Source organism: Pinus tabuliformis, chromosome 6 (assembly GCF_031772625.1).
Source record: "Pinus tabuliformis cultivar Carrire ecotype Pingquan chromosome 6, CPIR1, whole genome shotgun sequence".
In the NCBI taxonomy this organism is placed as follows: domain Eukaryota; kingdom Viridiplantae; phylum Streptophyta; class Pinopsida; order Pinales; family Pinaceae; genus Pinus; species Pinus tabuliformis.
Window position 1 is genome coordinate 493,021,234 of NC_142292.1, and position 11,165 is coordinate 493,032,398.

At 33.6% G+C, this 11,165-nt stretch overlaps 1 protein-coding gene across 1 annotated transcript; it reads left to right on the forward strand.

Annotated features, from left to right (window-relative positions):
* The first annotated feature begins 9,200 nt into the window (after positions 1–9,200).
* Positions 9,201–10,103, forward strand: LOC149259480 (uncharacterized). Its single transcript, XM_089454266.1, has one exon. The coding sequence runs from the start codon at positions 9,201–9,203 to the stop codon at positions 10,101–10,103; it is 903 nt and encodes a 300-aa protein (XP_089310392.1).
* The last annotated feature ends 1,062 nt before the right edge of the window (positions 10,104–11,165 follow it).

The window sequence follows — 11,165 nt, forward strand, 5'->3', positions numbered from 1 at the left end:
CCCCTCAGCAGCAAAGGTGTCCCCTTGAAGCCAAAAAAACTTTGATACCAAATGTAGGTTTTAACCCTGTACAGAAATTACATGCATACGAATTCTAAAAACATAAAATAAACAATAGCGAGAGAATAATATATAAAACAAATATACAAAGAGATTTTCCCTTGGATCCCAAAAACGGGACTACCAGATTGATTTTTCATCATGTTCCTTTCAATGTTACAGTACATATATATACACATGCTGAAGCATCCATAAACCCCAATCCATTAACCCTAGATTAGAACATAACCTTAGTTCCCTTGACCAGATCTACAATATACCATGGACCAAAAACCATCGCTCCCAAAACCATGTGTGAAATCCATGAACAAAACCATAGGTAGGTTCGCCCACCTAATATAGGGTCCAAAAAAAAGTTCCTCGGGGTGCTGCCTCAGATGCCGTAGATGGGGGCTACCACCCCCCTCAAACTCCCCGACAAGGGGAGCTACCGCCCCCTCTGTGACCCCCCCGTTGCACCCGACGCAACGAAGGGGGGGCTTCGCCCCCCGTTTAACCCCCCCGTCTAACTACTGGGGCTAGTCATGGAAAGAATATGACACAACCCAACAAATAGCGCCTAATTGAAGATTGGATGTTTTTTTACTACTTTGATTTATGTAATGTATTTTACCTTTTATTTTATAATTTTGTCTCTTTGTAAATAATTAAATTTTTGGAAATGTTTATATTTGAATATATATATATATATATATATCATGCATTTCATAGCCCCCGAGACCAAGAATCATACTTAGGCTTTAAGCCTAAATCATAAAACAAGTGGCACGCACACGCACACACACACACACACACACACACACACACATATATAATATGAGAGCTATATTAAAAATATTCAAAGTCCGAACTCATATTTATATGGCTTATGGCATATATTCAAAGTTAATATAGCCAACGAGAGAACCCACCTGCCACATCATTACTCATGTTCCCATCAGGGTAAGCACTTATCGAAGATTTTCAGCTTAGCAAACTTTTAAAAAAACTATGATATAACACTCCCTCCAATCGCCGATATTCCAATATGCCAATCCCACCGATATGCTGATAGTGATATAACCTACCACTTCGATCTCCGATAATCTCTCCATCGCTGATATCCCAATGCGCCCCCCCTCCGACTTCCGATATCTGTCAGGATCCGATATGTCAGACCCAATATGAGTATTAACGATGGTCTAATCAGAATATCACATTCTCTTGTATATCAGAACTTTTAAATGGTAACATTCATAAAACCCTCGATAATCCATTCACCTCTGATATTTGAAACCAATACAGTTAAAAAAAATAAATTAAATGTGAAATCGCATCCGCTTCATATCGGAGCCTCCCAATATCGGCGTTTTTGTTTACACACATTATAAAAAATTACGATGGGCTTACCTCTGATACCACTAAGCTCTTGCCATGTGTATCATCCTTCGGCCACTGTTATAGCCACTAAATTTAAAAAATCCACTTAATTATAAAGTTGGGCATATAAATGATGGTTTAAGGAGTGGTAACGCATCCACTCTATAACACCCATATATTGTAAGATTTGTTGTGTGACTATGTTTAAACCTCTTATATGCATTTCTCCGATGTCTGCCAATGCTTACCGTTTGTCACCTCTAGGGGGCCAATGTCTTATTAATAGAAAATTCATGATATATATTGATTTCGGGTTTAGTGAGAGTTTGTTCAAAGGTTTTTTTACTCTACTTTTAGTATATAATGGCTAATTTTGATTTTGGTTTTGACAGAGGGATTCCGATATATGGTTGAAAATGAAAATGATCCAATGAAATTCCTCCAGGTAGCAAATGAATCCTTTATTAGCAAAAGGCCATTGAAAACCACTAGGTTAATTTTAGCATTGCACAGACTAAATTGGGGAATTCATTCTTAATTGTCCCATCAACATTTTTCCAGATACGAATCAAAGCAATCCTTTTGTTTAATTGTATTTTTAATAACTCTGTTGTTGAGAGATTCAGGGAAATGGTTATTATTTCTAAATCATGTATAAAAACCCATCATTGGGCTGAGTTAGAGAGGATTTGAATCTAGGAGAAGAGGCATAATAATTTAGGAGCTTTCAGTCTGTTTGTAGAGGAATTTCAGTGCTCATTTGCACTATTGTAGTGGGATTGAAGTCTTCTTTGCAAACAAAGATCGAGTTGCTGGCAGTGAGGGATTTGCACTATTGTAATCTTTTGAGGTTTTGTAACTTGATTCATATTCATAATAAAGTTTATTTTTGTAATTGTTGTATGGCACTATTGTTTGCATCGATTATTGAAATAAATGTTTTGAGTTTTCAATTACATTTCTATTGTATGATTTATTTGTTGGCTTTAGCATTATTGTTAAATGTAAATTGTTAGCCCATTTAAAATTCTGATCAAGTTACCTTGCAAAATTAATCAGAAATGCATCTTGAAAACTGGAAATTGTATAATAACAAACATTCATTTCTTTAGGATGGCTAGCTATCTAACAATTTAGAGTTATAGATGTTTTAATTTTCTACATGGAATTTTATTTGAACTACTTCAGTACTACGACATGAATTTCTCGTTCTTATACATATTTTTATTAGGAGTTGGAGCTATTTATAGTTAAGTGTTTGGGAACTATTTATTAGGCATTTAGTTGTTTGTATTTGTTTTAACAAGGATTAGATCTCGTGAAATATTTCCTTGGTCTATTTCCTTCATTCCAATTCCTACATGCTTATTTTCTCATCATTTTAGCTTGCTCTTGTTTGAGAGAAATACTATTCTTTCCTTCAAATGAAATAGGATAAGTGCATCAAAGGTTAAGTTTTGCATTTTAATTCTTGGTTCTACATCTTAGAAGTCCTCTTCCCAAAGAGGCAAATTTTAGTTGTGGCTTGGCTGAGCCGTAGATCAGCTTAAGGATCACTTTCTTGCTTGATCAACAAGAGGACTGATTTGGTGTCTCTTCTCTATTGGTAGGTGAAAGTTATTTTTTAAGGCAGTGGACATACAGAGTAGGTAATTGGACCTAGTTTAACCAGTCAGAACCATCATTTCAATGGAAAAGGAGCTGCTCTAAGTTCCCGAATAGGTGGTCTCCCTTATAATGTTGTAGGAAAATATTTTCAAGCCTTCAACACATCTCTATGATGAAGTGAATAAGAAGTTTATAATGTCTATAGATGTGATCTTTCTTTATTCTTCCAAGACTAACAATGTTGTTGAGAGACAACTTGGTTGCTTGGATAGTTTCAAACATGCAAATTATTTTCGAGAATTTGATAATGAGATTCCACATCTTGAAGGGGGATCCCTATACTAGATCAATCTATGGAATCTCCTTCTAAAGCACTCTCTCCACCACATGAAGCTCCAACCACTGATGAGACTTTGAGTGATGTGATTGACATAATTGGGAGACTAAATCTTGATTTAGCCCCATCTCAGTCAACTAAATATCCTGGGCCATCTCAGAAAGGTCCTAATGAGGTTGGAAATACATGAAGAAGAAGCTCAACCAGACAAAAAATAGGTGTTTTAGACAATCCTAATTCACCTATTGATATTGATGTTTTTTATGATTGTGAAATGAATTTGTTTACAGACTTTGAACCAACTTCCTTTAAAGGTTACTTCTCATGATGAATGGAAAGAAGAGACACATAAAGAATATGATGCTTTGATAAAGAATGACACCTAGAAGCTGTTTGATCCTCCATTAGGAACCAAACCAATTGGTTGCATGTGGGTCTTCAAGGACAAGTATAAAGTAGATGGCTCACTTGATAAGGATAAATCTAGGCTTGTGGAAAAAAAAATTGCACAGAAGGAAGGGTTTGACTGTGAGGATACTTTTTCCCCCACAACAAAATGGGCTACCATCTAGACACTCTTTGGCTTCGAAGCTCAAAATGGTTGGAAAGTCCATCAAATGGATGTAAAAATTGCTTTCTTGAATGATGAAAAATAATTTTTTTATGTCCCAACCAGAAGGATTTTTTTGTGAAGGGCTAGGAACAAAAAATATGCAAGCTTGTAAAATCCTTGTATGATCTCAAGAAAGAACTGCGAGCCTGGTATGAGAAATTGTCTGAGCATCTTCTAAAACTCAATTTCAAACATTATGATCTTGATGATGCAACTTTGTTTTTCAAGAAAGTTGGAAAAACAATTGTGTATCTTCTCGTGTATGTAGATGATCTTTTGATGGCAGGGAGTAATGAGAAATGCATTTCATCCATAAAGAAGGAACCAAGGAAAGGTTTTGAAATGACATATTTGGGCTATGTTCATTACTATCTTGGTATTGAAGTAACCCAACATCCGAAGTTTATATTCCTCTCTCAGAAGAAGTACATTGGAGATATGTTAAACATGTTTGGCATGGATGAGTGAAATCCTTTGACTACTCCAATGGAATAGAACTTAAAGCTCACCTCCATTGAAGGAAAAGAATTTGAGGATGCAACGAAGTATAGACAACTTGTAGGAAATATCAACTAGATGAGTACTACCAGACCATACATTTCATTTGTTGTTTGAACCCTCTCCAGGTTTATGCAAAAGACGTGTGAGGGTCATTGGTCTGATGCAAAAAGAGTTCTAAAGTACTTGAAGGGAACTTAAGACTTTGGACTCACATATACACATGTGGGTGACTTTAACTTGATTGGATACTCTGATTCAGATTTAAATGGAGATAAAGAAACTGAGGTATCTACTTCAAGTCATGTTATGAGCCTTGTATCATGACCTATCTCCCGGAGGTCACGCAAACAATCAATTCCAACAGATTCCAAAATTGAGGTAAAATATGTGGCAGCGACTGAAGCAACAAAGGAAATTGTGTGGCTTAGAAAAATTCTCAAAGATTTGTAGGAGAAACAAGTGCATTCAACTCCTTTTTTGATTGAAAACACTTGTGCAATAAAATTGGCCAAGAACCCAAAGTTCCATGATCGAACCAAGCACATTAATACAAAATATCATCTGATTTGATATCTTGTTGAAGCCAAGACTATCCATCTATGACATTGTTCCACAATTGAGCAGATTATAGAAATCTTCACCAAAGCGCTTGGAAGAGAAAAGTTTGAAAGATTCAGAATGATGCTTGGACTCACCAACATCCCTTCAGATTAAGGGGGGGCGGGATGTTGACACCTAATCTGAACGGATTGGGACTATTGTAAATAGTGTAAATAGTTTCAGTTATTCATTATAGAAAACCAAGAGACCTTGGAATTGGAATCCTAAGAGTCGCTCCACTCATGTATATATTTGTGATTTGGCTAATGCAATAAAAAATTAAATTCGTGGAGTTACTCCTGGCCCAACATTTATTACGAGAGGTTTACTCTTTCAAAATCATAATGATTTTAAAAGTTTTTTGTTTTTTGTTTTTTTTTTCCCACAAAAAGTGCATAATACGAACACCGCACATGAAAATATCCATTCGCATTGTTTATCGTGAAGCATGGATAGGTGGTGAGGTTAGTTGACATGCATGATAGTTAGACCACACAAAAAGTTAAAGGGAGTCACTTTAGTTAATCCTTTCATTCTTCAATGATCATCCTTACATTTGAACATTATTGCGATATGGTCAGAGAGTACTCCATAACCAAGATGGTCACCACTTCATATCTATGGTTCGATAACTTTAATAGTTCTGATATTTTGGAAATTTACCTAGTTCTTCATTTGGGTAAGTTTCTCTAAGTTTACGTAATGTCCCTTAATAATAAACAGATAATATTAAAAATAAATAATAAAAATAATACATAATAAATAATATAATATAATATTAAAATACAAGAAAATAAATAATAAACAATAAATAAAAAATAGTAATAGTAAATAAATAATAAATAATAATAAAATAATAAATAACAATACTAAAGCTCTAAATAAATATAAATAGAAATAAAACAAGAAAGCAGTAAAAATCAGTAAAGCTATCAAAAAGTAAAAACAAAAGAAATAAAACAAGAAAGCAGTAAAAATCAGTAAAGCTATCAAAAAGTAAAAACAAAAGAAATAAAACAAGAAAGCAGTAAAAATCAGTAAAGCTATCAAAAAGTAAAAACAAAAGAAATAAAACAAGAAAGCAATAAAGTTGCATGTTGACACATGGAGTGTGTGCATGTGGTTCCCCTTCCAATGTTTGCTCTATTTAATAGATGGTGAGGAAGATGAGAGGCATTCCATCATTCCATGATTCCATCATCCATTCTCTTGGGAGAATAGTGTTGTGAGACAAAGGATTCCCTGGCAGTAGTACGTTGATTGAGGGCTCGGGGGTGGCTAGTTGTAGCAAGATTTTGTGCAACTGAGCCTACGGTTGGGTGGAGAGTTGTCCCCAAAACTTTGTTGCAGTTAGCAGAATTCAACTAGCGTTCAACCCTGAAATCACAAGTGAGAAACATCATCGCCACAAGTAAGTAGTCTCTACTCATTTATTGAAATTTGATGTCAATTAGTTGATAAATTGTGTGTTGATTATAAATCGCATGATTAATCTAATTAATTACATGTTTTAATTTCGGGGCTGTTACAATTTCCATGGATTTTTTATACTATGTCTGAGTTCAATAGTGATCTCATGTTGATTCTAATCTTCGAGAACACCTTTGGCTCTCTCTCTTCGTGCTCACACTAGATCTTCTTACTTCTCGATTTTATGCTCTAATATCTCCTCTATATCATAGAGCCTTTTTTATCTCCCCTTTTTTCAATCATATTCCTATCAAAGTGTTGCTCATTGGTTTGTGTGCTCTGCACTCTACATCCCTTATTGGCTTTGTTTGCCTCCTTCCCATCCCCATCTTGTTTCTTTCCATGCCTCCTTATGGCTCTTCCTATACTCATTGAGGAACTAAGGAAAGGAGAGATCTCCCTTGCACTTTGGTCCAAGCCAATGTGAAAGCCTCTAGTTCTTGCTAATGGACACATACCTCTTATGTAGCCAGAGAAGTAATGGAATTTGCTGAGTAGGAAGAGAGAGTAAAGATCCAATTCCTTTTTAGCACTAAGATTGAAGAGAAGATGAGGTGATGGATACCAAACATTGGAAATACGCACCACCACAAGCTTAGTGGATGTAAATAATGAAAATCAATTGGAAAATAAAAATGATTGTAGGAAAAGTTTTGGTAGGGCATAGTGAGGCCCAACAAGAGATTTTGCTCAACATGGAGGCCTTGTAGTTGCAACTCACCAAGATGGACAACAAAGTCTCAGTTCTTTCCAAGAAAAAAACTAATCTAGACTTCCATAACAACAATGAGGAGGCATGCAATCTAGCATCCAGGCAAATGGACTCCCCCACTACTTAAACACTATTCACCACTTTGGGTTTTTAAAGCTTTTTGGAATTGAAGGGGGAAGATAACTTGACTAATAGTTTAGGTCTTATGGAAATTAATAGTTTCTTTGATAAATTCAATCTTAAATACCTAAATAAATATTATATAACAATTGGTTTAATATTTTTGACAAAAGAGCTTATTTTTATATTACTAATTTGATTTTCCACATGGAAAATTAATAGCTATAAACATATAATAGTTTACTTAAATTAATACAATATCACCCTAATTAAACTTTACCTTGTATTTGAATCTCAATATTAGTACAATTTAATGTTAAAACACACATCTCTCGTAACTTAATAAACAGTCATGCAAAAAATATAAAATTGTGATGAACACCTATTATGACTGAAGTTGGGTCTTAAATATGAGTCCCTAGGAAATTTTCACATAAATTTGCACAACATCTCGTAGCATAAAACTTCTACTATTTTCCATATAAATTGGGTACAATCATTGGGAAGATATAAAATCTCGATGAACAACTATTATGATTGAAGTTGGGTCTTAAATATAAGTCCCTAGGAAATTTTCACAAATATGAGTCCCTAAGAAAGTTTCATATAAATTTGCACAATATTTGGTAGCGTAGAACTTCCACAATCTACGAATGAAATATAAGTCCCTCAAAATTTTTTCACATTAATTTGCACAATATTTGGTTGCATAGGACTTCCACAATTTGCCATATAATTGGTTATAATGTTTGAAAGTGTGTACTAATAAGGATTATTTTTATGAATACAATGTCTTTTTACATGTGTAATTATAATTTGATTATTATTATTATTTTTTAAGCTAGTGTATTTGTAATTTTTGGGAATAGTTTATGGTTTAAGAAACTATAACCCAAGGGTATTTAAGTTGTTAAATTCGTTTAGGGATTATACCCTACTTGGACCACACTAACCTTTTTCATCACTGTTTTTTTTAATCTCTTCTCGATCATTGTGAATTTCAAACTAACCACCTTACAAAATAAATCCTAAAAACCCAATCACTAATAAAATTTAAAAATCTTTGTTACTTTTTAATAAAATTAATTTTATTTTAACTATAGATTTAATTTAATTCTATATATATATATTAAAAAAAACTTAAATATTTAGAGTTAAATTAAATTAAATTAAATTTATAGTTAAAATAATATATATATAATTTAATATATATGTTTAATTTAATTTTATATATAGAATTAAATTTAATATATATATAGATATATATATATATATATAGATATATATATATATATATATATATATATATATATATATATATATATATATATATAATTAATTCTATATATTTAAAATTAAATTAAACATATATAATTAAATATATATATATATATATTATTTTAGCTATAAATTTAATTTAATTTAATTCTATATATATAGAATTAATTTAATTTAATTTAATTCCATATATATATATTATTTTAACTATAAATTTAATTTAATTCTAATATTTAAGTTTTTTTTTTTAAATATATATATAGAATTAAATTAAATCTATAGTTCCATCGCAGTGGCATCAGGAATGGAGCGAATATGTTCATGCCTTGACCGAATCCCATATCCGCATCAAACAAGGATCCGATGAACTTATTTGGTGTAAGGCGGATGATGGAGTTTACGCGCCAAAGTTTGGGTACAGCGCACTTATCATTCACAGAAAACCGGAGCTAACGCCATCATGGTGGCGTGACATTTGGTAGTTGAATGCTCCTCCACGCACCAGATTATTTTTCTGGGGTGTCCTCAAAGACACCATACCCATGGCCGAACACCTTACTCGCAGATCCATCTATGGACCTTCCTGGTGCACTTTCTGCAAAGCGGCATCAGAAACTTCGGCCCACATATTCCTACATTGCCCGGCAGTTCACTCGCTATGGATCAACATCTGCACGCAACTTGGTATTTCGGGGAACTGGAATGGTGATGACATTTCGGGTGCATGGACTGCCTGGAATCACAGTCACCCGGGCTCAAAACTTATAAATCTCCCCCTCGTGGCAACCTGGCACATCTGGTTAGCACGGAACCGAGTTATTTTCGAGGACCAGGCTGTGTGCTGGCCCCGTACAGAAGCAACCATCGTTGCCGCGTACCAACTTTTACCTGACCCTCCCCCCACTCGAACCAGGATGATTCAGGCTCATCCCACAATTGATAAATCGACCCCGTGGGCCTACTTTGATGGGGCTGCGGACCAAAATGGATGCGGTGGTGGTTTTGTTTTACATATAAATGAACACCATAGATACCGTGTAAAAATGGGATTTGGCAGAGGATCCAATAATTATGCAGAGCTCATGGCCATTCGAAATCTTATTCACTTCTCATTGACTCATCAGTATACAAATCTTAACATATTTGGGGACTCAATGACGGTTGTAAATTGGATCAATAACGCTACTAATTGTCATACACACACTCTCAACAATATATTATATGATGCACTTACACTCAAGGCAGCTTTTAATCATTTCTCTTGTCTACACATTTACAGAGAACATAACAGCGAGGCTGACAAATTATCCAAAGAGGCCACGATACTTCCCAGAGGCGAATGGCTAATTGTGGAGCAGCAGGGGACGGAAGAGCACAGGTTTTATCACAGGCCATACATAGACCAGAGAGACCAGCGGGATAACAGTCCCGGTAGCCGACAGTAATTTTTGCCAATTTTGTTTATGATGAAAACTGTACATAGATATGGATATCATATTATATGCTTATAGATCCTATGTGATCTCGAACAAGCTATACAGACAGACTCTTTTGATGTTTTCTATTGTATAAACTCTGATATATCACCCTGCGTGGTGGATTTTACATGAACACTACAACATATGCTAATCAGCATCTACTATTTGTAATTTTCCAAATATAATGAAAATTACTGATTTTTCCAGTGGAAAAAAATAAATAAATTAAATCTATAGTTAAAATAAAATTAATTTTATTAAAAAGTAACAAAGATTTTTAAATTTTATTAGTGTGATTGGGTTTATTTTGTAAAGTGGTTAGTTTAAAATTCACAATGATCGAAAAGAGATTAAATAAAGAAGTATATATATATATATATATATATGGTAACTTTGAACGATCAATTGCTATTAGTGCATTATATATAAAATGAGATGGTTACATCATGCTTTCCGAAATTTGAACCTATTGGAAAAACTAATAGTTCACCAAACCATTTGAAGTAAGATCATTTGATAATATAATTTTTTTTATTAAATAATAGAAAACTATCATAAATCTAATAGAATTTACCTTGTTACGTTATAAAAATTATTATATTTTCATAAAAATATTTGTTAATTAAATTTAACACGAGTATGGTAAAAAGTGTTATATTCTCCATTTAAATTCACTTTAAAAATGATATATGTGAATTTTAACAAGTGTAATATGTAGCATTGCTGCTTAGTACCGGTCTCTTATGCAAAAAGTAATTTATATATATATATATATATATATATATATATATATATATATATAACATAAAAAGAGCTTAATAAACTTCATAGAATCTATTTAAAAAATTCAAAACTAATTGAAAGTAAAATATTATAAAATATAAAGGTATGGAAGGCTCCTGAACTATTCCTTCTTCGAGGACGATGCTGAGGTTATTTGGGTGGAGCAGTCACCTCAACAAAACATGGTTACAATATCCTCGCTAGCTGGCACTTGGGCCTCAGGTGTGGTAATGTTCGCAGAACCAG

What these genes read in the sequence shown, in the direction of transcription:
- LOC149259480 (XM_089454266.1), top strand. Translation starts at nt 9,201, where the DNA reads ATGGCCGAACACCTTACTCGCAGATCCATCTATGGACCTTCCTGGTGC.